General features: G+C 44.5%; 1 protein-coding gene across 1 annotated transcript; it reads right to left on the bottom strand.

Moving 5' to 3' along the window:
- Positions 1–10,204: 10,204 nt before the first annotated feature.
- On the bottom strand, positions 10,205–25,883 carry SEC61B (SEC61 translocon subunit beta). The gene is made up of 4 exons (XM_075826886.1): positions 25,772–25,883; positions 20,847–20,944; positions 17,460–17,561; positions 10,205–10,488 (listed from the first exon to the last, which is right to left on the bottom strand). The coding sequence occupies exons 1-4, from the start codon at positions 25,772–25,774 to the stop codon at positions 10,401–10,403; spliced, it is 291 nt and encodes a 96-aa protein (XP_075683001.1). The 5' UTR covers positions 25,775–25,883; the 3' UTR covers positions 10,205–10,400.
- Between the last annotated feature and the right edge of the window lie 74 nt (positions 25,884–25,957).

Here is a 25,957-nt window from a genome sequence, read left to right as displayed (position 1 = left end):
TGTGAGTTTTGTGTCTTCTTCTAATGTATTAGTGGCATTTGTGTGCATGTTGTTTTCAGTGCGAGTGGTATGTGTGGCATAGGTCTAGTGTGTAAGTGTTATGTGAAGTATGTGTTTAGCATTTGTGTGGTGTGTGCGGTATGTGTCTAGTGTAAGTAGTGCATGCGGTCTGTGTCTAGTGTCTGGTACGTGTTTAGTGTGTGAGTGGTATGTGTCTAGTATGTGAGTGTTGTGTGCAGCATCTGTGCCAGGTGTGATTAGTGCATGTTTAACATGTGTCCTTGGTGTAGGTAGACAACGTGTGGCATATGTCTTAGGTGGGAGTGGAGGGTATATCCTAGGTGTGAGTGGTGTGCGTGCGCATGTGTCCTAGGTGTGAGTGGTGCATGTGCGGCATATGTCCTCGGTGTGAGTGGGGGCTGTGTTCTAGGTGTAAGAGGTGTGCATGCGCATATGTCCTTAGGTGTGCGTGCGCATGTGTCCTAGGTGTGAGTGGTGTGCATGCGCATGTGTCATAGATGTGAGTGGTGTGCGAGGGCATGTGTCTTAGGTGTGAGTGGTGTGCGTGGGCATGTGTCCTAGGTGTGAGTGGCACGAATGCAGCATGTGTCCAGCTTCTGGTTGCATCTGTGCGTCCAGGGCCGGCCTTAGGGGTGTGCGAGCTGTGAGAGTGCACAGAGCGCTGCCCCTCCAAGCATGTAGGGGGCGCCACTGGGCTCTGCCTCTACTCTGTGCTCTGTTCTTAGTTACACACACGGACTAAGAGCCAAGAACAAGAGAAGAGGAGGAAGCTCCTCCCACAGCCCGACCTGCACGAAGCCTGTGATGCTTCTGTGTGTGTGTGTGTGTGTGTGTGTGTGTGTATACAGTGTGTGTGTGTGTGTGTGTGTCTGTGTGTGTGTGTGTGTGTGTGTGTGTGTCTGTGTGTGTGTGTGTGTGTGTGTGTGTGTGTGTGTGTGTGTGTGTGTGCATGTGTTTATGTCTCTTTCTAAAATTGTGTGTTCATAAAACAAAGATATTTGTGCTGCCTGCTATATACTCTGCTGCACCCCTTTATACCCTGCTGCCCCTATATATCCTGCTGCCCCTATATACCCTGCTGCCCCTATATATCCTGCTGCCCCTATATATCCCACTGCCCCTTATATACTCTGCTGCCTCCTATATACTCTGCTGCCCCTATATACCCTGCTACCCCTATATACCCTGCTACCCCTTATATAGCCTGCTGCCTCCTATATACCCTGCTGTCCCTATATACCCTGCTGACCCCTATATACCCTGCTGCCCCTATATACCCTGCTGCCCCTTATATACCCTGCTGCTCCTTATATACTCTGCTGCCTCTTATATACTCTGCTGCCCCTTATAAACCCTGCTGCCCTTATATACTCTGCTGCCCTTTTATATATATATATATATATATATATATATATATATATATATATATGCCTGTGTGTGTGTGTGTGTGTGTGTGTGTGTGTGTGTGTGTGTGTGTGCGTGTGTGTGTGTGTGTGTGTGTGTGTGTGTGTTTATATGTGCTGTGGGTATAGTTGTCATCTACGACATTATCTGTACTCAGAGAGTTATCACTGTGTTATCAGCGGTGTTTCATAGGACTGCAGGTAACATTTACTGCATTATCTGTATTCAGAGAGTTATCACTGTGTTATCAGTGGTGTTACATAGAACTGCAGGTAACATTTACTGCATTATCTGTATTGAGAGAGTTATTGCTGTGTGTTTTTTTATGTGGTGTTACATATTACTGCAGGTAACATCTACGACATTATCTGTACTCAGAGAGTTATCACTGTGTTATCAGTGGTGTTACATAGGACTGCAAGTAACGCTACTACATTATCTGTTCTCAGAGAGTTATCACTGTGTTATCAGTGGTGTTACATAGAACTGCAGGTAACATTTACTGCATTATCTGTATTGAGAGAGTTATTGCTGTGTGTTTTTTTATGTGGTGTTACATATTACTGCAGGTAACATCTACGACATTATCTGTACTCAGAGAGTTATCACTGTGTTATCAGTGGTGTTACATAGGACTGCAAGTAACGCTACTACATTATCTGTTCTCAGAGAGTTATCACTGTGTTATCTGTGGTGTTACATAGGACTGCAGATAACATCCACTACATTATCTGTACTCAGAGAGTTATCAATGTGTTATCTGTGGTGTTACATAGGACTGCAGGTAACGTCTACTACATTATCTGTACTCAGGGAGTTATCACTGTGTTATCTGTGGTGTTACATAGGACTGCAGGCAACATCTACTACATTATCTGTACTCAGTTATTACTGTGTTTTATCTGTGGTGTTACATAGGACTGCCTGTGAAATCTACAAGTGTGTGGGTGTGTGTGTGTGTGTGTGTGTGTGTGTGTGTGTGTGTGTGTGTGTGTGTGTGTGTGTGTGTGTGTGTGTGTGTGTGTGTGTGTGTGTGTGTGTGTGTGTGTGTGTGTGTGTGTGTGTTGAGCAATATGCGACCTGGAGTTGTCCTGTTGAAAAACGGCTTCTGGGACAACTTGGAGAAATGTCCGTACCACTGGTTCCACTACCAAATCAATGTAATGCAGAAATGTTGGTGTACCTGAAATGAAGACAAGAGGGGTCCGGCTACTGTACATTATGCCACCCCACTCCATAATCCCGGAAGTAGGACCAGTGTGATGTTCCCTTGTGAAGGCCTCTTCATGGCGTTGCCCACGTGAAATCCAGACCAATCTTCGGCTATCATTGTGTCCGAGACAAAAGCGGTACTCATCACTGAAGGATAGACCTCCATTCCAGCCTCCTTTGCAGTCTTGCTGTGCACCGTGATATTCTTTGAGAGCTGTGACATGTGGTCAATGAATCACCTGTAGCTGCACGTCTGGCTTGTAGCCCAATGTAGTGCAAACACTTTCTGATGGTTCGCGTTGACACTGGTTGCCCCCCTAGGCTTGGAACGTGACATCCAATTTCCCTTTCAGTTCAGAATGGATCAATATGCGCCATTCTTGCAATCAGATGATCCAGCCGTGCAGAGGTTCACCTCCGCACACCTCTTGCTGTCATTCCCATTCGTTGTTGTTCTCCCAACCTGTAGGACATGCAACGTTGAATCGTGCTGACATTTAGACCTAGGTGCATAGCGATCTGCCGGAGTGATCAACCAAAGTCTCTCAGTTCAAGGATTCTGTTCTTCTCAGTATGTGATAAGTGGCCAAAGTACAATACAAAAGTATACAACATCCCAATGATAAAGTCTCACAGTGTTGTATACAGAACACAGAAAAAGCTTGCACCTTTAGATATAAGAAACGTGCCTCTGACGTTAACATACTGACATATTAACAGACAAACAAACATAAAAACAGACATACAAAAAGTGGTGGTGATAAATACAAGCAATTATACATATGAGATGTCAAAAAGGAACAGGATGATACAGGATACGAAAACCATGTATAAGTTAGCACAGATACATTCACAGAGTGACAGAGTTCTTGTGGAGCAGGAGTTGAACATGGGGTAACGCCGTCCAAGGGGCCCATTGAGACAAACACTTCTGCCTATAACCTTTAGATGTAGCAAAGTGTAATTCGTAGTATTGGTGTTGTCATTTTAACTTTGAGGTGTATTTCTATTGGATCCTTGCGGAATACTTGCGTGTTGCTGCCACCTAGTGGATGTTTCTAGAACTAAACCTTGGATTACAAGCACCCTACCCACCCATACGACATTTTCTGGAAGTTGCAGTGCTTCGCTGTTTTTCTCATATCTATGCAGGATCTTTGGTGAATACTTGAGTATTGGTGCCATCTAGTGTTGCCTCTACATATCGCTATCGCCATCAACAAACAACCTATTTAGCTCTATATGTACCTGCAAACTCCCGATTGATGACATTGTTAAACTCTTAAAATGTAAGGGAAAGACCACTTGAAACCCAGCCCACTCGCCTCTCCCCCTGCTACGGTGATGGACAGATTCCTAAACAAATCTACTCAGCGTCTATCCCAACGACTGACCCGCCAGTCTCAAGAGAACAGTACTGTGCACCCAACTATGACTGAGGGGAAAAACCTTAAGGATAGACAGTGGCTTAGACCTCCACCAACTCCAGGCACTTCAACTGCTTATCTGCGCTCGCCAGATCTTACCCATACTGGAGACATTATTCCACCAAACCTGTCGCCCCTGGAGAGTCCAGTGACTACTCCAACTATGGATGACCAACATGCTACTGTAGTGGCGAAAGAAGTGTCTCGCTTACTAATGCCACAATAGCCAAAACTAATGGATTTAATCCATACGCAAATCCACGACATGCACAAAAAATCGCGGATCTGGTCTGGAAACCAGGGTACCCGCTTGTGAAACATTCAATAGACCTTCCTCCAGATCCACTCACTATTGAATGGGCACACAGGATCAGACCTCTGCAGGGGGAGAGAGATATCAGACCTCGTCCAGTCAGAGCAAAGTACCTCCACTGGGCGAATAAAGAATGCATTCTACAAGCATACAGAAAGACCGACACTCTACATGTCAACAAAAAATACTCTACAAGTCGACAAAAGATCATTATCTTTCAGGACTTCTCCTCAGTGGTCTCTTTGAAATGAAGGGCGTTTACACCGATATGCCACCATCTCCCCGATCATAGCATACGATTCCAACCTTTTTATCCTGCACGTCATAAAGTGACCGAGTATGGAAGGATCACCACCAACAAAATCCTGGGGGAGGCACGAAGTCAACTTCTGAGAGATAACCCCGACTGACTTGTTCTTGTTTTGTGAAATGCTGGGACGTATCTCCCTTTTCTTCTTCCAATGCTCGTTTAACATTCAATGTGTTTTTTATGGGCACCTCCAGTGCCTTTATTGTTCCATGCTGCTGACTTTTATTGTCATATGATAATACAGATTTTTCTAATTGTTTGTTTCCCTTTTGACCCAGGCCTTTCCCTTCCTTCCTTGGACACACGTTTCTCTATCCGATTGCTACACCGGATTCCCTGCTTGCTGGGCCTTTGGACCCCGACTTTACTACTCCTTACCACTATGCACCCAGATTACTCCTTTAGGAATAGGATGTGTACCTCTTACAGCACTCTAGATACAGCTATCACCACACTACCCACATGGTCAGCTGTAGTCAAGTTCAAAAAGGTTGTCTCGCACCTGAAGAGCCTACGTCCTCATATTGGGTTCCTGCAGGAGACACGTTGGCGAGAGGAAGACATGAGATCCTTAAAGGCTCCTTGGCTGGATGACTGTTACACAGGTATACTGCTTCGTATACCTCTAAATCCAGAGGGATGGCAACCCTCTTACACAAATCTTTAATACTTAAGTCCATGACGCTTACTCGGACTCTGACGGACGATTTCTATACATTGATGTCACAATTAATGCCCCCACCCACCCCAATGTGGAATTCTTTTCTTCTCTCTAACTTTCTTCTCCAAATACAGTTGCACACTTTAAGGCCTTATTCACACGAGCGTATTTCACGCGCGTGAAAATCACACGCGTCGCACGGACCTATGCAAGTTAATGGGGCCATTCAGATAGTGCTTTTCACGCAGCATGTATCCGCTGCGTCAAAGTTACTGCATGTCCTATACTTATGCGTTTTTCACGAATCACGCACCCATTGAAGTCAATGGGTGCGTGAAAATCACGGACGGCACACGGACGCACATCCGTGTGCTGTGCGTGATTCACGCAACAGATGCTAAAGAAATTATGAAAAATAGAAAAACACCTTCAGTTTATTTTGCTGACATGATACGAGTGACATACTGATGACATACGTGCGTAAAAACCCCAGACACGCACCATACAGTGATGTGACATGGAACTGCAACGCAGGGGGAAAAAAACGGCGTTTTTTACGCACGTAAAACGGACACGTTCGTGTGAATAAGGCCTAATTGTGGATGATAATTCTAACCTGACTCTGAACCCTGAAGTGAGTAGATCTAATCCAACTCTACAAAACCACATGGGGCATCTACCCTTCTCTCAATAATGGAAATATTTTCACAATGTAACCCCTCGCGTATTATACACCAGAATTCTAGAGTTTATACACAATACTCACTCTAGAATATACTTTTTCTGTACTCCCGAACTCTCTTTTCCCATCACTCACTTCTGCTGACATCATGAATATACTTATATCCGATCATGCTCCGATTTGCATAGAATTCATATATATATATATATATATATATATATATATATATATATATATATATATATATATATATATATATATAGGCACCCCTATACCCCACAGTTGAAATGGGTGGTTTACCTTATATCTGTTGACCTCTGATGACTACCGCAAATATCTCTCTACCCACTAGTCAAACCATGTAGATAATATAACTCATCTAGATGATGTGGCCTTATTTTGGTGTCTTAATGGGCCAGCGCACGCACCAGTAAATATGTCCCCAGCCTATCCCTGCACACCCAGGGCTTTATAAGTGAGCCTGCCCTCTGCCCCAGTGCCTGAGCAACGTTGGACAAACCTTGTGTTATCCTGCGAAGGGTCCTGTATCCTTTTTCCCATATCCTTTACCAATAATCCGGTATCTACCTGTATCCACTATCAGAATGTGTCCAATAATAGGGTACCTGCCTGTATCCACTATCAGAATGTGTCCAATAATCCGGTACGTGCCTGTATCCACTATCAGAATGTGTCCAATAATCCGGTACCTGCCTGTATCCAGTAATCCGGTATCAGCCTGTGTCCAATAATCCGGAACGTGCCTGTATCCAGCACCAGCCTGTGTCCAGTAATCGACCTACCTGTGGCCTGCCCATATCCAGCTATGAGTTACCTGTCTGTGGCCTGTTATCTGCTGCCAGCTGCTACGCTCATCTGTGGAGTAGTCTAGAGGGTCCACTACCCAAGGGACGTTACAGTGAATCTATTAAAAATGGTAGCCCTTCCTAAACTACTGTCTGATACAGTATTTGCCTATCTATTTGAGATCAGTGGAAGTAAAGAGCATTAACCCCTTAATGATCAGGCCAATTTGAGTTTTTGAATTTTTTCCTCCCCGCTACCCAAAAGCCATAACTTTTTTTATTTTTCCATCACCATAGACGTACAAGGGCTTGTTTTTTGCGGGCCAAGTTCTCATTTGCAGGAGGGACGATATACCCGGCTCCACTGACGGAACCTGTCTCAAAAGGATCTTTTGTTGGTTGTCATGCATACATCCAATGATAAGTATATCTTCACACATTCATTAGATGGCTTGACTGTTTGAATGTTGTGTTATACAGTCTACATCTACGTCCGACTAGGCTCCACTTATTTACATAATCATTTATGTTTCTGTGTAGCAGTTATCCTGTGATTAATTTTCTATTTACAGTTACTACTCTATTTATCGGCCCATGGGATTATACTCAGCCCCCCCCCCCCCCCCATTCTTCTCAGAGATATTATTTGATTGATATGTTTACCACTTCATGATTCTCACACCATCTGTATGTAACTATATCCTCTATTATGATGAATATATTTATGCATTAAGCAAGAATTGCTCAGTATATTGTCCTTTTGAGTAAGATTGTCTTTCAAATTTTGGTGAACCATGTTACTTACTACCCGGCCGGGCTTGTGATGTCTGTAATGGTTTGTCAGCACATTTTAATTATATTCTTATAATTTTCTATTTTTATAGTGAATTTGAGCCGAGTGCCTCATATTTATTTCCCCTCCCTCGCTTTCTTGATAATGTGTAATATATATGTAAATACATGTGTGTAATACAGAGTGTGAGTGTGAGAATATATATATATATATATATATATATATAGCAGAAAAAGAATGGTGACAGCACACTGCGACACTAATGCCACCTAAACCACTAAATATAAATAAATATGCACTAAAGCTAAATCTACTTATAATAGGGAGGTTCTTAGTGCACATTTTGATCAAAAAGTGTTTGCCCACCTGCCACGACAAGCAGTGGCAGGTGGCATTAGTGTCGCAGAGTGCTGTCGCCATTCTTTTTCTGCTGTATATTTGCAGTCTGGGTGTATGTGCAGTGTAGGTTCCCACCTTACAGAGGTCGCCTGGTCGTGGCAGGTGGGCAAACACTTTTTGATCAAAATGTGCACTAAGAACCTCTCTATTATAAGTAGATTTAGCTTTAGTGCATATATATTTATTTATATTTAGTGGCTTAGGTGACATTAGTGTTGCAGGGTGCTGTCGCCATTCTTTTTCTGCTGTATATTTGCAGTCACAGGTGTCCTGCACACACATTTTATATCATTTAGTTGGAATGTGCTGTTCAAATTTTTGTTGATAGATATATATATATATATCTATCACAACAACATGTGTGTGTGTGTGTGTGTGTGTGTGTGTGTGTGTAATATGAATAAATATGTGGACTATGTATGCAAATGCAGTAATGTTCAAATAAATAGGCCAACATCATTAACCTGATAAACAAATGTTTTTGGTATAAGTGATATTTCTACATAGCAAATAATTTACGTAGTAGGAAAAAAAAAAAAAAAAAAACGGAGCCAACAATTAGGACATGCATGCCGCTCATTCTGAGTAATTGAATCATTAATTGAAAGGGGCTTGTCCAAAATAATAGCAGTGAGGAGTTAAATTGGTGAAGTCACTCAGTCTATGGAATAACAGGTGTCAATTTTGGCCCTTATTTAAGGTGGGAGGGTGGCAAATGTTGCACGTTAGTTATAGTGCATTTCCTTCTGAAATACTGGCAAAAATGGGACGTGCCAGACATTGTGCTGATGAAAAATTTATTTTAATTAAAAAGTTGATTGGAGAGGGAAAAACAGAGAAGCGCAGCAAATTATAGGCTGCTCAGCTAAAATCATCTCAAAATGCCCTGAAGTGGCAACCAAAATCTGAACGACTTTGAAGGAAGCGGAGAACTACTGTTCAAAGAGATCTGAGAATAGCCAAAATGGCAAAGGATCAGCCAATAAAACACCTCCAGAAAGATGGAAGATCTGAAGTTAGCAGCGAGTACTGTTACAATACGAAGTCAATTAAGAGACGTTGCCAGAAAGAACTCTCCACAAAGTCCCGTTGTTGAAAAAAAAAAAAAACACATGTCCAGAATAGGTTAAAAAGTTTGCCAAGGAACACATTGACTGGCCCAGAGAAATGGCTCAACATTTTGTGGACTGATGACCCAAAAAGAACAATTTTGCTTTCTAGTGGCCGCAGACTGTATATTGGATTTTCCCAGCTCACCAGTCTTGGCACTTGATCCTCTGTTGCACACGGGTCCTCAAGGTGGCGCTCTGTTGAATCACAATAGAACGCAAAAAGCGTTTAAATTCAGTGCTTGATCAAACGATTCTTATTCACAGCATGACATTGAAAAAGAACGAGCGAATAGTTTGAACCGCGTAGGCGCTACGTATCCACCCCTCTGTGCTCGCTACAATTTTTAAACAAATTTTCAATAAAGTTGAAACCATTTTTGAACCCAGTGCTGGATCACAACATATTTTCCATTCTGTCAGCATGAGCACTCTGACCAGTCTGTCCACCGCTTAAAGCACCTACAGTAGGCAAGCGAGAAACAGAACTGGGTCACGGGGAAATAGGCAGAAGGTGGCAGTTTCTTTTACATCATATAGATGGCCAGGTGCATGTGCACTTACCTGCCACCAGGATGCACTAAGGTAAGCAAGCCAGAGGCAGTGTGATACTCTGGGCAATGTTCTGCTGGGAAATCTGGGTTCTGGCATTCACGCTACTTTGACATGTATCAAACTATCTAAACATTGTTGCAGACCAACTTTAACTCTTATCGAAATAGTATTCTATAACGGTAGTGGCCACTTTCAGAAGGAGAATGCACCTTGCTACACTGCAAAAATAGTTTAGGAATGATTTGTCGTGTTCCTCAAAAGGAGAAGACTGTCTCTAAACTCCCCAGATCTCAATCCAATCGTGTATGTGTTGGACCTACTTCGCAACTTAAAGGACTTGGACACCTTCAGAGGTCTTGTGGATTCCATTTCTCAACAACGAGTCAGAGCTGTGTTGGCAGCACGAGGAGAAACCACACAATATTAGGCAGGTGGTTTTAAAGGTCATGGCTGAACAAAAATAAAAGCATTTATTTGGTCTCCCCTTCCAAAAATACATCTCACAAAACATCTCGGTTTTAGTAACTTGACAGTGACCAGTTTATTTACAGACTGTGATAACATTATGAAACATGGCCCTTAAATGTTGTACAAAAGAGATAAAATTCTTAAGTCTGTGGAAAATCAGATGTTATGCCTTGGTTTAAATAGACTGTTCTCTGAAGTTCAAACAATTTGGTCCAGTAATGCATTAGCAAGTAAGCACTTTCATGACCGAGTGTATTTCCCCCAGATATGCAGCATGAAGACTGAAGCAATAAAGAGAAGACTCATCACCAGAACTGGAACAGGACCTCTAGAAGGAAAAAAAAAAAAAAAAAAAATGAATAAATATCAAAGTATTTTGTAGCCTACATATAACCAAAGCAACCAACACCTGCAAAGATGTTAAAGAGAACCTTTCACCTGCCCATACATGTGCAGCATGTAATGGGCAGAGCTGTACAAACCCTGGGGCACTTTAAAAAAATGTTCCTATCTTCCGCCGTTATTTAGATATCGGTGCCGTTATATTTGGCTCCCAATATTTAAATAACCCCCTGAACGGTCAATGGGGCATGTAATGGGCAAAGGCACGTGTAACATTGCTGTGACACGGTCCAATCAGCTACAGACTGTCACAGCAAGAGCTGGAGAGAGGAGAGTGTGTGAGTGTGTGTAGGAGTATCTTCGGGAGTGGCATCGGAGCTGCGCGTGCACGCTCTCACTCTTCAGCTCTCGGCAGACTAGGACAAGACTGTGATCACTCATGAGAGATCAGTCTTGTTCAGCTTGTCTGCCGAGAGTTAAAGAGTGAGAGCGTGTGCACGCATAGCTCCGAATGCATGCTCGCACGCGCTGTCCGTAGCCAATTGGACAGTGTCACAGCGATGTTACACCCCCCCTTGCCAATTACACGCCCCATTGACAGTTCAGGGGGTTATTTAAATATTGGGCACCAAATATAACGGCACCGATATCTAAAGAACAGCAGAAGATAGGCAAAATGTTTAAAGTGCCCCATGGTTTGTACAGCCCTGCCCATTACATGCTGCACATGTATTGGCAGGTGAAAGGTTCTCCCAACAACAATCCCTGTCCATGAAACAATCTCTTTAAGCCTTCTTCACACGCTATTTCAGCATTTTCACAAACTTGTCATGAGTTTTAAACAAGCGTTATTGGTGGCATATTTTTTTTTTTTCTTAAATCACATTTTGAACATGCGTTTTTCAAATGTCTATAGAAAAAGCCTATGGGAAGAGAACAAAAAAAATAAAAAAATAAATAAAATAAAAAACACACAAAACCAGGACACTTTGTATGTAGGGCTTTCTATGTTTCACTATAGGCTTTAGGCCTCATTTACACGAGCGTGTGCGTTTTGCGCAGGCAATAAAACGCAGCGTTTGGCGTGCGCAAAAGGCACTTGACAGCTCCGTGTGTCATCAGTGTATGATGCGCGGCTGCGTGATTTTCGCGCAGCCGCCATCACAGAGATGAGGCTAGTCGACGTCAGTCACTGTCCAGGGTGCTGAAAGAGTTAACTGATCGGCAGTAACTCTTTCAGCACCCTCGACAGTGAATTCCGATCACAATATACACCAACCTGTGAAAAAAAAAAAAAAAAAAGGACGTTCATACTTACCAAGAACTTCCTGCTTCCTCCAGTCCGGTCTCACGGCCGTTGCCTTGGTGATGCGTCGCTCTCGTCATCCGGCCCCACCTCCCTGGATGACGCGGCAGTCCATGTGACCGCTGCAGCCTGTGATTGGCTGCAGCTGTCACTTGGACTGAATTGTCATCCCGGGAGGTCAGACTGGAGGAAGAAGCCGGGAGTTATCGGTAAGTCAGAACTTTTTTTTACACGTTCATGTATATTGTGATCGGAAGTCACTGTCCAGGGTGCTAAACCAGTTTAACTCTTTCAGCACCGTGGACAGTGACCGTCTCCTGACGTCACGTACCGGAAAAATTTTTGCCGGGTTCGGTCAAAACGAGTTCGGCCGAACCCGGTGAAGTTCGGTGCGCTCATCTCTAATTTGACACTCAGTTTGGATGTTTGTAAACAGAAAAGCATGTGGTGCTTTTCTGTTTACATTCATCCTTTTGACAGCTCTTGCGCGAATCACGCAGTTCGCACGGAAGTGCTTCCTTGCGGCATGCGTGGTTTTCACGCACCCATTGACTTCAATGGGTGCGTGATGCGCGAAAAACGCACGATTATAGAACATGTCGTGAGTTTTACGCAACGCACTCGCGCTGCACAAAATTCACGCATTGTCTGCACTGCCCCATAGAGTAATATAGGTGCGTACGACACGCGTGAAAAGCACGCGCGTATATTACGCTCGTGTAAATGAGGCCTTAAAGAAAAATCTTGATGCAACATTGACCAAAAAAACAAAAACTTCAAAAGCCATCAAAAGACACTGAGCCATTCAGTCTGTCAGCAAGCAGTAGGCGAAGCAGATACAAGGTAAGATAGTATGTGAAATACTAGTGGGGAATCCCTCAAACTGACAACCATAAACAATAAAAAAAAAAAAAATCCTTAAAAATAAAAAATGGGTCGGAGCAGTGTCCCCCAATGAACTGGACAAGAACAGGATTTTACAGGGAGTATGCAAAAAATCCTGGTTTCTCGTTCGTTACATTGGGGGGACAAAGACAGTGGAACAACCTAGAGCGGTCCCCAGGGGTAGGAACAGAACACAGGACATGGTCAGATATTTCATATGCCTGCAAGAGACTGTGCAACCTAGGGAAGCATCTGCAGAAACAAAAAAAAAGGGGTGAAGTGTCGGGAGTGTGAATAGACATTGCGTCCTGGCTGGAGGCAATGTCTATTCACTCTCAAGACACTTCAGTAAAGTTAATGTGGGTGTATGTGACAGCACAGCGTGATCAAATCCATCAAGCGTGATTCAAATCCATCAAGAAAAGGTGGACTTGGAGGTTGCCAAACACTCCCTGGGACCACCCGGGAGGATAAACAGGAAATCCAACCTCCGGAGGAAAGCAGTGACAGAGGTGCACAATGAGCAGACGACAACCAGTTTGCGGAGGGAAAGCTCCCTCAGATGACTGGGAGATGGACAAAAAGACAACAAAACTATATCCTCTTTCGTGTGGAAAGCCAAAACCTTAGGCAAAAAAGAAGGCATTGTGCGAGCCTTGTCTCAATGAAGAGTCAGAAAAGGAGAACGGCAAGAGAGAGAGGCCAACTCAGAGGACCGAAAGGGAGTACGAAGGGAGATGTCTCGCAAGGATTCAAAGGGAGCTAATAGTGAGACATCTAAAACAAAATTGAGATCCCAAGAGGGGATGGGAGGACAATAAGGGGTGACGACCACATCAGCCACCACCTGCAGAAAAGTCTTGACATCAGCCTTCGATGCCAATGGGCAACTGAACAAGATGGAAAGGCAGAGTGCCAAACCTTGATCCAGACCACCCTGCAAAAAGGAAATAGTTCTGAATAGAGAAGAAAATAAAACGCAAGGGGAGAAGCTTGCGATCCCCACACTAACGAAGGTAGACCTTCCAGGTACAATGGTAAATGCGGGCTGAAGGTGGCTTCCTAGCCTTAAGCATAGTGAGAATAACGAAGAGACCACGAGCCCTCAGAACGGTGGCCTCAACTGTCACCGTTAAAAGCAGCACCCTTAAATTCTGGTGGAAGGGAGGTCCCTTAGAGAGAAGGTCGGGACGGAAAGGCAAGGGCCACGGGACTACAGCCAACAGGTACATGTATTATCAACGGCGCAGCCAATCTGGGGTTACCGGAATTCCCTTCTGCCGACGGAGGAGCCGCGGCAGGATAGGAAAGACATACAGGAGACTGAGGTCAGACTAGAGCGTCCACGGCTTAGGCCTCCATATCATGTGCTAAAGAGATTAAGCAGGGGACCTGATGATTGAACTTGGAGGCCATCAGGTCTATGTCTGGGTGACCCCACCTGAGACATATTTAGTCGAAGTTCTCCTCGTGAAGAGACCACTCCCCGGGATCCTTCTTTTTGTGACAGTCTGCGACCCAGTTGTCCAACCTTGGAATGTGTATTGCTCTCAGAGCCGGATCATCAGCTCCCGCCAAAGCCAGAATCTTCGTGGCCATCACTGCCCCACTGCGAGTGCCGCCCTGGGGATTTAGATAAGCCACGGTCATGTCAGTCTGTTTGAACCCAGACCAGGTGTCCTGACAGTAACTACCCCCAGTGCAGTAGGCACACGAAAACTGCTCTCATTTCCAAATAAATGCCACCAGGGGAGGATTGCCCATTGAAGAGGGCACATGTGGAATTGCGTAAAGGGAGGGCCATCATCGTCCAGAGAACCCACGTGCAGAGGCGGAATGAAGTCGGAACAGGTGTCTCCAAGGATCGAATCCCGTCCTGATGAATCCATAGACGCTGTGGAGGAAGGAAAACCTTCGCAGATCAAGTGTCGAAGGTTACCCCCTGAGTACACTATGCTGGGACGGAGACATTTGGAGCGGTTGACAATTTGAACAATGAGTCAATTCTGAGTAATCTGAAGAGCCATCTCTGTCTTCCCTCTTGAGAGAGCCTTGATTAGGATGACTCGCTCCAGAGGGATGTGTCACCCCGTGCCTCGAGGGAGAGAGGGAATCTTTGTAAAAGCTCTCAGGGCCATGGACAGACTGCAGGGAAGGGCCACAAATTGGTAATGGAGACAGTACCGCAGAGTGCAGAAAGCCCTGGTGCGTTTGACAAACAAAGGATGCATAGAAGCAATGACAGTTCGAAGAGATTCCATCCGAAAATTACAAACTCGAACATGTGCGTCGAGATGCTTGTAAGCAGGTTGTTCTGCGGATAGCAACGGAAGAAGAAGAGGCCCGAGCCACCAGGCAGCCTTTCACACATACTTGGATGCATTAGAGAGAAGGCGAGATAGAACCACCGGGTCCTCTTGAGGAAGGACCGAGAGCAGGCAATAACAAGTTTGTGCACCCATTCAGTGACCGCTCTGCTAACCCAGACAGAGGCTAAAGTCAGGCAAAAGGCATAGCCAAGGGCCTCAAAAGTGGTTTTAGCAAGAGTCCACACAGCAATCCAGAGGATCTTTGAAGGACGTGGAGTCCGCCACAGGCAAAGTAGTAGCCTTGGATAATGAGAAACTGGAGTATCCACCACTAGAGACCTAACCCATTCAGAAGAATTCCTTCTTGAAAAGGGGTAGAGAACATCCTGACGGCTAGAGTAAGGGTATGTTCACACGCTTAGCAAAATACGTATTCAAGCGAAAACAGCTCCTGATTTTCAGACGTTTTTATAACAACTCGCGTTTTTCGCAGCAAATTTTACGGCCGTTATTGGAGCTGTTTTTCAATGGAGTCAATGAAAAACGCCTCCAAAAACGTCCCAAGTGACATGTACTTCTTTTTTGCAGGCTTCTTTTTACGCGCCATATTTTGACAGCGACGCGCAAAATTAAGCCTCGTAGGAACAGAACACCGTAAATCCCATTGCAAGCAATGGGCAGATGTTTGGAGGTATAATGGTGCCATTTTTTTTCAGGCGTAATTCGAGGTGTAAACAGCCCGAATTACATCTGAAACCACTGCGTGTGAACATACCCTAAGAATACTTCTTTTCTGGGCGTTTCCATATCTTAAAGGCAATCCGAATGGTCTGGAAAGCCCACCTGGGGCTGAATAAAGGAAATGGAGTCAGTTGAAGGTGCAGAATTAGCGACCTGTAGGTGTCAATCAGCCCTAATAAGGACCAGTTCGAACTCCTGTTTCACCTCTCCCACCACAGGTGAGGTTTTATCGAAGGACAGTGAAAACGAAGGCAGGTGTGTGGACCTGGTTTGCTTGTGGGGTCTGCTACGAGAGTAAGACATGGATAGTCTAGATGAGGACGGGCAGAACAGGAGTCCAGGGGAGGGAGAGTAGACATTCTGCCCAAGATCCAAGATGGACTGAGCAATGTTTGCTATGTTATCAACTGTTCTGAAAAGGGAATGGGCCCATTCCGGATCCATACCCATTATACTAGGGTTGAGGGATACTGGGGGTGGCAGGGGTGCAGAGGCCGCAGGCATCTGGCCAGGAGGTTGGCATGCATCGCATTAGGAAGAATGGCCACAATAAAATTTACTATTGCACTTGGAATAGGCATGAAAAAAAAATGGAAAAAACAAAACAAAGCGAAGTTTGTAGTTACAAACAGTGCAGCACCAGGATCTGAACCTGTGTCAGCAGCATGCAGGACAGCAGCACTACCACTAAACATTGGTCTTTGGTTTACTACACAATTAAGAGTGGTCGCATTATTTCCATATAGCCGACGGGTGGTGCCCCAATAATTATTTTCTTTGGTGGGCCCAAGGTACTCCAGTCCAACACTGCATTCACTCCTGCATCTGCCCCAATGAGTGCTTGCTTACTGGGCAGAAAATTCCTCTCAATGTTGTCAATTGGCCGCAGTGTTGAAGGTTCCGCACTTGGTGACAATCCAAAGTCACTGGATCTTAATTCACTGCACACTTGAAACCAATGCACACTCCCACAGCTGCTGGTTAAATAGTTTTTGCCACTTAGCTGGTCTTTTCAGTAAGTCTGCAAACCCTCCCCCCCTTGTATGATACTCTGCAGACCGCCTAGGTGTGCTAGTATCAGACCACTGTATGGCAGTATTTGCTCAGATTGGTTGTTGTATAGCGGTAGCATGCACCTGTTCCTGACTGACCAAAAACGTCTGAAAAGCAGGAGCTGTTTTCCCTTGAAACAGCTCCGTATTTTCAGACGTTTTTTTAAGCCACTCGCGTTTTTCGGAAGTTTTTTGGGGCTGTTTTCAATAGTCTATAAAAAACGGCTCCAAAAACGTCTGCACAAAAAAACGGCCCGTCGGAACAGAACGCCGTTTTTTCCATTGAAATCAATGGGCAGATGTTTGGAGGCATTCTGCTTCCGATTTTTCGGCCGTTTATGGCCCGAAAATAGGCCGTGTGAACAGACCCTTAGAGAGCAAGAGTACGCCTGTCCCAGACTGTGTGGTCAGGTGTTTATAGTCCACTTTTATTTTCCTTGTTGGGTTGATGGTGTGGCTTACATATTTAAAGCAGGATTAGTGAGAAGCACGGTCAAACAAATATATAAGTGTTGTATTCCAATGGCAGCCCAACAATGGAACTCATTGGTTCAGACTCATGCAAATAAAAATACTACAACCATTTTGTCCATTATGGCCAAGCTTGCACACAACTCAACACTTCAGGACTCCTATCAGCAAAGAAAAAAACAGAAGCACTTACACTTTAAGACCTGGAGAATCTTCTGTGTAGAATCTCCACATGCCCCCTGTGCCAGCAGATGTGGTCCGTCCTGAACTTCTTGTACCACTACTTGCAGTTTTCCTATTTGGAATTAAAAAAAAAAAAACACATGAAATTCAATATAAATCAGCATATATTTACCTAAACCTCTAAAATTTTATGGATTACAGCTAATAGACCACTTTGTACAGAGGAACCCCAGAATGTTACATCTAGTATTTTACTCCATACGTACAGGATGGCAAAACATTATAACCAGGATCGCAGTTCTAGCTGTGACACAACCGGAGATTTTGCCAGTTGAATACACAGCCGGGAATGGAAGCTGTATACTATATGATCACGCTGTGTTGCTGGGCAGGGAAGGTGGAGAAGCTGTAAGCTGATTGGACAGCGTCATACAGAAAACATTACACTGAGTGACAAGAAAGAGTCCCCTCCTATTTGGCTATTAGAGCCACATTAGCATATTTAGAAAAATGCTCATAACTTTGCAAATAAACATTTTTTAAAACAAATCATACTGTAGTTATCAGCAGCAAAGCACCTGTTGGATTAGTTAGGAGATAGGGAATTGGTGACAGTCCCTTTAATGAGCTAATGTAGTGTACAGCAGTTACACTAAAGTTGTATCAATGATGTTGACATGTTTTCTATGCTAGTGCACTTTATTGTTTATGTACCATTAAGAAAATTGTCAGATTTTGGACTCCGGAAACAGGGCAGGTTCATACATCATCTCTAAGGTCTCTTGCACATAACCGTTATGCCACTCGGGCCGTTTTTGACAGCATCCGAGTGGCACCTGATAGTCTTCACGGACCAATTCACTTTAGCGGGTGAATCTGGTCTGTGAAAAATGGTCCGAGCCTCCGATCCAAGGAAAGCTAGAACATGTCCTAACTTTCCTCGGATCACTGACGGGAAAATCGTCCGTAAATACAGTCCGCAGTTACGGACCCAATCACTTCTATTGTCCACGGACACCTTCCCGTATATTTATGGGAAGGTGCCTGTGCCGTAGAAGCTTGCCTCAAAATATAGGACATGTCCCATTATAAATAAAGCGCTCTCTCAGCAGGAGCGGGGGGAGAATTTCTTAAGTGAGGACATGACACTTAAGACTAGGTTTACTGGCATAACCTAGCAATTCCTTCCATGCTGCTCTGAAGGTAATAGTTTGGTACCGCGCAGACTGAATTACCAACCGAAAAGTTGTGCGCCCTGCAACTGCATATCCAGAATAGCTAACAAGAAGGGGAAAGAAAGAAGTGAGACCTGCACGGTTCTCTACAAAATCTGCTACAACCAGAACCGTGACTGCTGGAAATGTACTGCCTTTAGTAATGGTAAGGGCTTATTCAGACGAACGTATAGTACGTCTGTGCTACACGCGTTTTTCACATGCGTCACACGAACCTATGTTAGTCAATGGGGCCATTCAGACGGTCTGAATTTCACGCAGCGTATGTCCGCTGCGTAAAACTTACGACATGTCCTATATTTGCCTGTTTTTCGCGCATCACGCACCCATTGAAGTCAATGGGTGCGTGAAAACCGTGCACGGCACACGGAAGCACTTCCGTGTGCCGCGCACTACAGTATTCAAAACTATGAATGAAAACCGAAAAGCACCACGTGCTTTTCTGTTTACAAATATAAAAACCGTGTCATAATGATGCCGGCTGCGCGAAAATCACACAGCCACGCATCATATGCTGATGACACACTGACTTTTTGCGCGCGCAAAACACACACGCTCGTGTGAATCCGGCCTAAAGGTGAGTTCACCAAGTTGCATCCCTGTCTCATTGTACTACACCAGCAAGGACACCCCAACATACACCAGGAAGGAAGACAAATACCCAAGTGTGTGCCCCGGGGGACTACTACTACCACCACCACCATCCTATAGTGCTCCCCCTCTTCACTGTGCCAGCCCTGGGAGTGAGAGAAGGTTGGTGAGATGACCCTTGCCACTGTGAACAGTGTTTTACTACTGCTCCCATCCTCTCCACACCAATATCAGAAAGTTTCAGTATACATTGTGCTTGCCTTCTGCACCATTTTCGAAGTGTTCACTGGCTGTCAATTAAAAGAAAACCTTTACGGTTTATATTCAAAGCTGAAAACCGCTCTGCTGAGCAATGGATCAGTGCAGATAAAAAGCTAATCAGCCAGGACAGAAGATTTCTGCTGCTGCATTTAGCTCAGAAAATAAAATGGTATTTCCACGTCCAATGTACTATTCCATTGCGTAATTTCATTATAAAGTGATTATCACCTTAACAACCGTCCACTGTCTTGACGGCAGGCAGTGCAGGTGCTTCGTCTACAGCAACGTCTTTTTGAGTCACTGTAGAAGAGGCTGCTGAGCGTTCCTGTGAGCAATCCTCCTCTGAGCAGGAGCTGTAACTTACAGCTCCTGATCTTAGAGAAGCCTGCCGAATACATCTGGTGGGGGGGGGGGGTCGGAAAACATTCCAGCCACAGCTGTCTAAACCATTGATCGCCGCGTTCCGTGACCGTGCCAAGATCAAGGGAAACTCCCCTCTGCAGTCAGCTCTGGGGACCTATAAAGTACCCCAGGGCTGTCTGTTCAGTTTGCCTGCTGCTAGAGCACACTTTGTGCTGCCCTAACAGAAGCCTGTGTCAAAGAGACACAGTGTAATGTATTAGCATACAGGAGTACGTGAATACATTATAAGTAAAAAATAAAGTTGTAAGTAAAAAGTTATCCCTTAATGGGATTAAAAAAATTTAAAAAAAAAGTCCCCAAAAAAGTGTCATTATTTTGCATTAAATAGATTTTATTGCCACTACATTACATAAAAGACAAAAAACCCACACATATTAGGTATCTAAACTATCATAATTACCTGAAGAATTAATTTGACAGGTTAGTGTGAAACATGAACAGGATAAAAAAACAAAACAAGAAAAACTATGTTGAGAATTGCTTTTTCCTATATTCACGCCGTAACAATAAAAAAAATACTATTTCTCCCGCATAAAACGCTTCATAGCTGCGTCAATGAAAAAATAAAAAAATATTATTGCTACTGAAATGTGGGGGCGCAATAACAGAAAAATGTAGCTGGTTATTAAAGAGGCTGTCACCAGATTATAAACAGCTCCAACAATGGGAAAATTCAGCCACTAAGACCACTTGGCGTTAAAAAGCAAAGTTTTGCCCATGGAGTGGTCATTTTCCCATTCCCATAACCCTCACCTCTCATGGGTCCCGTTTAGCTGCATCCAGACAATTTGGCTGCGTTACAGCACTACATGACTGGGATAAACTGAGCTTTGCCCAGAATATTTCTGTACACTTATTTAAGGCTAGATCATACAAAACCTTCTTACCTTTGCCTGACAGTAGATCCTGCTGCTCTGGGTGAAACCGCTTTACTCGGGGAACGTCCAGAAGAACCAACATTGGTAGAACTTGCTGCAGGACCAGGCTGAAAAACAAAGTAGGCATAAAATGTAAAGGGTACTGAAAGAATTGTGACGAGATGCCATCTAATGGAATATAGTTTTAAACCCAGGCAGTTTTTATGCTATGGCCTGTCGAATCTGTCAGCGGTTTTGAGGCCTCAGAACTGCTGACAGCGCTATATAGGGGAGGGCAATGTAACCATACCTGCTGCGCCGGTCATGAAAGTTGCATGACCAAATAATTGACGTTTATTTTCCTGAAGAACTAGTGTAGATGTTGCTGTAACTAGTGGCAGTATTGCAAGGTGACAGCAATAGAAATGTTATCTATTTACAATTTGCTATCAATAAAGCGCAACCTTAGTTTTGTCTCACTCAAGATGAACGTAAAGTTAACACATATAAAAACAAAATTTTATTTTTCCATATGTACCACAACGGTTAGGGTAGTTCACACAGAGTATTTTGGCGCTGCTGTGATGTGGAAACGGTCAGAAGCAGCGCTAAAAAACACCCGAAATTGCCTCCCAGTGATTTCAATGGGTGGCGGAGGTTTTTTTTCGCTAGCGGTAAAAAAACGCTCAGAAAAAGCGACATGCCCCCTCTCCGGGTGTTTCCGTCTCTGACATCCCATTGACATCAATGGGAGGCAGAGAGAAAGCAGTTTTTGCGGCAATTTTTGCCCACGGCGCTCAATGGCCGCAGTGGAAAAATGTGGCAAACAGGTCAAAATCCGCCTGCAAAAAACTGTGAACAGGGCCCTAAAGTGCCACGAACTTGACAGTAGTGTAAGGGTGTCTAGAAGATGCCAACAAAGCATAAAATAAGTGGTCACACAAAGGTACACCTTTCCCATCCTTCTGAAAGTGATCTACATGGGGGCATATTAGGGTAAGAGAATTTTAAAAAAAAAATAAAAATGCCTTTCAAAGGTCTACATAGCCTTTAAAACACGCAGCATGTCAATTTATCATGTATTTCCGCTTGTGAATGGTATCGGAATGGTAAATTTTCCCCCCTGAAATCTGAGGCATAAATCCTCATCAAAATAATAAAAACATGCACCTAAAAACACACTATTAGGTGATTTTGCACCAAATCCTGTGCATGAAGCCTAAGGGTATGTGCACACTGATCAGATTACGTGCGGATTTTCCACAATGGATTTCAATGCGGAAAGTCTGCAGCATATTATAGTCGCAGCAAAGTGGATGAGATTTGAACAAATCTCATCCACATGCTGTGGAAAAAAATCTGCTGAGAAAACTTTCAGAAATGGACCTTGAATTCAATGGGGAGGTAAAACCTGCAACAAATAGCAAATGCTGCATTTTTGCTACTGAAGAGCCACGAAAAACCGCAAATCTGTAAAGGACACAAACCCTTTTTCTTGTTAAAGTGGACTTAAAAAATCCTATACTTACTTCTCTGGCGTTGTGATAGCGACAGCTCCTTGTTCTTTGTGCTGTTGGCCTCCTGGGATGACTTTTCCTCCCATGGGACCACTGCAGCCAATCACAGGCTGTAGCGGTCACATGAGCTGAAGCTTATCACAGGAGGCCGGGCTGCACGAAGTCAAGAGGGACGCAACTCTATGCCAACGCCAGCGAAGGGAAGTATTGTCTTTTTTTCTGCTCAGAAAGATGTCAACAAGGGATCCGCTGCTGAAGCCTCCCCACTATCAGCTGGGGTTGCCACCTTTTCCACCCAAAAGTGCCGTCTAGTTTTAGGGTTTATCTACACATGGCAGATTTGTGATGTGATTTTGCGCAGAACGTGTAAAAAAAATAAATAAAAAAAAAATAAAAAAATAAGACACCTGACTGAATGCAAATTTTTAATTATGCAAAAAATACTTGCACATACAATTGCCAGTTAAAAAATTTTTTTTTTTTTTTTGTAACTGGCCTCTCAGGATTAATACTAGCCAAAGCAAGAGAGCAGCAGCAGCCTCTGCGCTCTAAAATAAATGCCATTTAATTCTACATTTTCAATGCACATCACAGCAAATGCAAAATCGCTTGTGTCAATTGGTTAGAAAAAAAAAAAAGCTGCATTGACGGACTGCAGACAGTGTGTGTGTGCGTGCGTGTGCATATATATCGTCAATGCCTGCCCATACATAACTATTGAGAGGGAAGGGGGACAGTAGCAGAGTTAGTCAGTCACTGTCCATACAAGACTATGGAGAGGGGAGAGCAGGGAGACACAGACACTGCTTATATAGGTCTATGGAGAGTGGGGGGGCAGAAGAAGAGAAAGAAACACTGCTGCCTATGCAATTCTATGTGGAGCAGGAGGAGGGGCCAAGAACAGAGCTGATCAGACACAGACACGCTGCCCATACGGGTCTAAGAGGAGAAGGAGAGCAGGAGCCGAGTGAGTAATAAACACACAGACGTGCTGCTGCTTCTGGGCAAGTGTTATCCCAATGCTGGAGTCTCAGCTACACTGCTGTATACTCTTCTCCATGCTGCTGCAGAGTATAGATATATTTTAGATAGAGATAGGAGAGCAGGATTCTCCTTTGTGTGCAGTGTATTGCAGACATGATAGCAGTTCGGATCCGCCCACCAGCTCAGAGAAAACGGAGATTGACACAGAGCCTGCAGAGGGGAAGACTGCTAAATAATTCCAAACAAGTCATATAATGGCCAGAAATAGTGTTATTTCTCATGTACACACAAATGACAGCGAATTCTGAAAAGTCACGTACGCTTTTATTCCCCCAGTGCCACGAACGCATGTGCCAGCACTGCACGCTGCCCCACCGCTCTGAGAGAAGGCTTTAGCTGTATTCTGATTGGCCACTAGAGCCATCACTTAGAGCAGAGTGACACTTGCTAGCACCGCACCGAAGAAATGAAACGTGGGTTTCTCAGTCATTCAAGTTGCATGACCGAGACAAATGGTATAGTTACAATGTCCTTCCCCTCCCCTATATTGCTCTATCATCAGTTTTGACGCCTCAAAACTGCTGACAAGTTCTCCATAAGCCCTGCCTCTGGCAGAACTTAAAGGGGTTATACGGGGACCAAAAACTGCATTGCAAAAATACTTACGTGAAACAAAAGTAATTTAGGCCCCATGCACACGACCGTGCCCGCTATCACGGCCCGCGATTGCGGGCACGGCCGGCCGCCGACTGACAGCCGCATTTTCAGGCCATGCTCACATACAAAGTATGGGAGCACGGCCCGCAAAAGAACGGACATGTTCCATAATTCCCGGAACATTTCCACGGCACGGACACTCTTCCGTAGTGCTACGGAAAGGCGTCAGCGTTCAATGAAAGTGAATGGCTCCGTTTTTTACGGTCGTGTGCATGGGGCCTTACTAATATACTTTAATTAAAAATTCTGTACTAAATGGTGCAGTTCAAACCTCGTGAATTGTTCCCGGAAGTGCTGGAGCTTTGCGATTAGCAATGACGCTCAGACACGGCCGCACGTGACTGTGGGCTTGCTTCATGTGCTGTTGCTCTGGACTCCAGCCCTGATCCCGACGTCCATCTTTGGCCAATTCAGGGGTTTCCTATCACTTGAGTTCCCAAGCAGATCAGCCGCTGATGCTCTGCCTAGGGACTCCAGCACTCCTGCCCACGTCACTGTCCATACGTGGACCATGACATCAGCAGCAGTACTGGAGTTCCCGAGCAGAGCATCAGCTGATGCTCTGCCAGTGGACTCCAGCGCTGCTCCTGACGTCACTGTCCATATTTAGTCAGTGACTTCAGGTGTTTCCTTTAGCTGGAGTTCCCAAGCAGAGCATCAGCTGATGCTCTGCTCAGGGACTCCAGTACTGCTGCCAACGTCATTGTCCATATGTGGACAGTGATGTTGGCAGAAGCTGTGGAGTCCCCAGGCAGAGCATCAGCTGATGCTCTAAATCGGGAACTGCGGTGATAGGAAACCCCTGAATTGACCAAATACGGACGTCGGGAGCAGCGCTGGAGTCCCGAGCAAAGTGCTAGCTGATACTCTGCTCGGGACTCAAGCAATAGGCAATGTGCCAGCCCCTTGCAGTCATATTCACTTATCTACATTACAGCGCCGATCACATTATGTAGGAGATAGGGCACTAATGTGGGGACAGAGTCTCTTTAAAAAGGTACATTAGTAAGTTACTTAGTTTCACATAAATATATTATTGCAATACAATTTTTGGTCCCCGGATAATCCCTCTAATAGGAGTACCAAAATGGCAGACCTGGGGGTGGGGGGGGCCTTCATTAGTCCCCCAGGCTGCCATGACAACCATCAGCACCCAATGATCATGTAACAATTGAGTAACAGAAGAGCTGCCGCCGCTTTCTAGCAGCTTAGATGCTTGACTGCATCTTTGTAGTTAAACAGCTGGGATCAAAGTGATCTCCGATCCCGGTGTTCAGCGCTGTAAGGTCTTATTCAAAGAACATATTTTTTCTGAGGAAAAATCCGAAGTGGATTCCGCAGTAGAAAATCGGAGGCTGATATAGGAAGGGGACGCTTCTGCACGCAGATTGACACGATTGAGGACAATGGGAGACTTTTTTCACATTTATTCCTCTCCATATGTCAAGAAGGGATTCAGCAGTGCAGAGAACACGCGCCCAAATTTTGTGGTAGCCCCTTTGAGTAGTACGGACTACCAATCTGATAATGTGGCATACAGCCCAAAAACAGAAGTTTGTGCTTCTCTGCCCTTAAATAAATTGTTTCCACCAAAAAATCTCTAGGATCATCAGTGTAAACAACAAAAGGTCGAAATTAATGCCAATGAGCAGAAATTAACCAAAATGACATAAGGCGTGAGATGCTAATAAAGAGTGAAGCCCAAGAACCCGCATATCTAACCATAGAGACACTCACCATTTTACTGACGGGTTGTTCACACCGCTGACGTTCTCTTCACAGCTTCAATCTGTAGCCTAAAAGGAGCAAAGCGTAGCGACCTATTCACTTTAATAAAATTAACACGTCACCGGAAATCCAGCTGGCGACCAATCACAGCGCCGAGCGTCACCAGTTTTACGTCCGTAGTCCTTTACTTTTTCC

Source organism: Rhinoderma darwinii, chromosome 5 (assembly GCF_050947455.1).
Source record: "Rhinoderma darwinii isolate aRhiDar2 chromosome 5, aRhiDar2.hap1, whole genome shotgun sequence".
In the NCBI taxonomy this organism is placed as follows: Eukaryota; Metazoa; Chordata; class Amphibia; order Anura; family Rhinodermatidae; genus Rhinoderma; species Rhinoderma darwinii.
The sequence above is the reverse complement of the archived record's forward strand: the minus strand, read 5'-3'. Positions and strand labels throughout refer to the sequence as shown.

Bases quoted from the DNA above. Each gene is read 5' to 3' on its own strand.
- SEC61B (XM_075826886.1), bottom strand. The intron at 17,562-20,846 runs GTAAGAAGGTTT...AATTCCAAATAG, and splicing joins GGATCTACTGTCAGGCAAAG to GAAAACTGCAAGTAGTGGTA. The intron at 10,489-17,459 runs GTAAGTGCTTCT...TTTTCCTTCTAG, and splicing joins GATTCTCCAGGTCTTAAAGT to AGGTCCTGTTCCAGTTCTGG.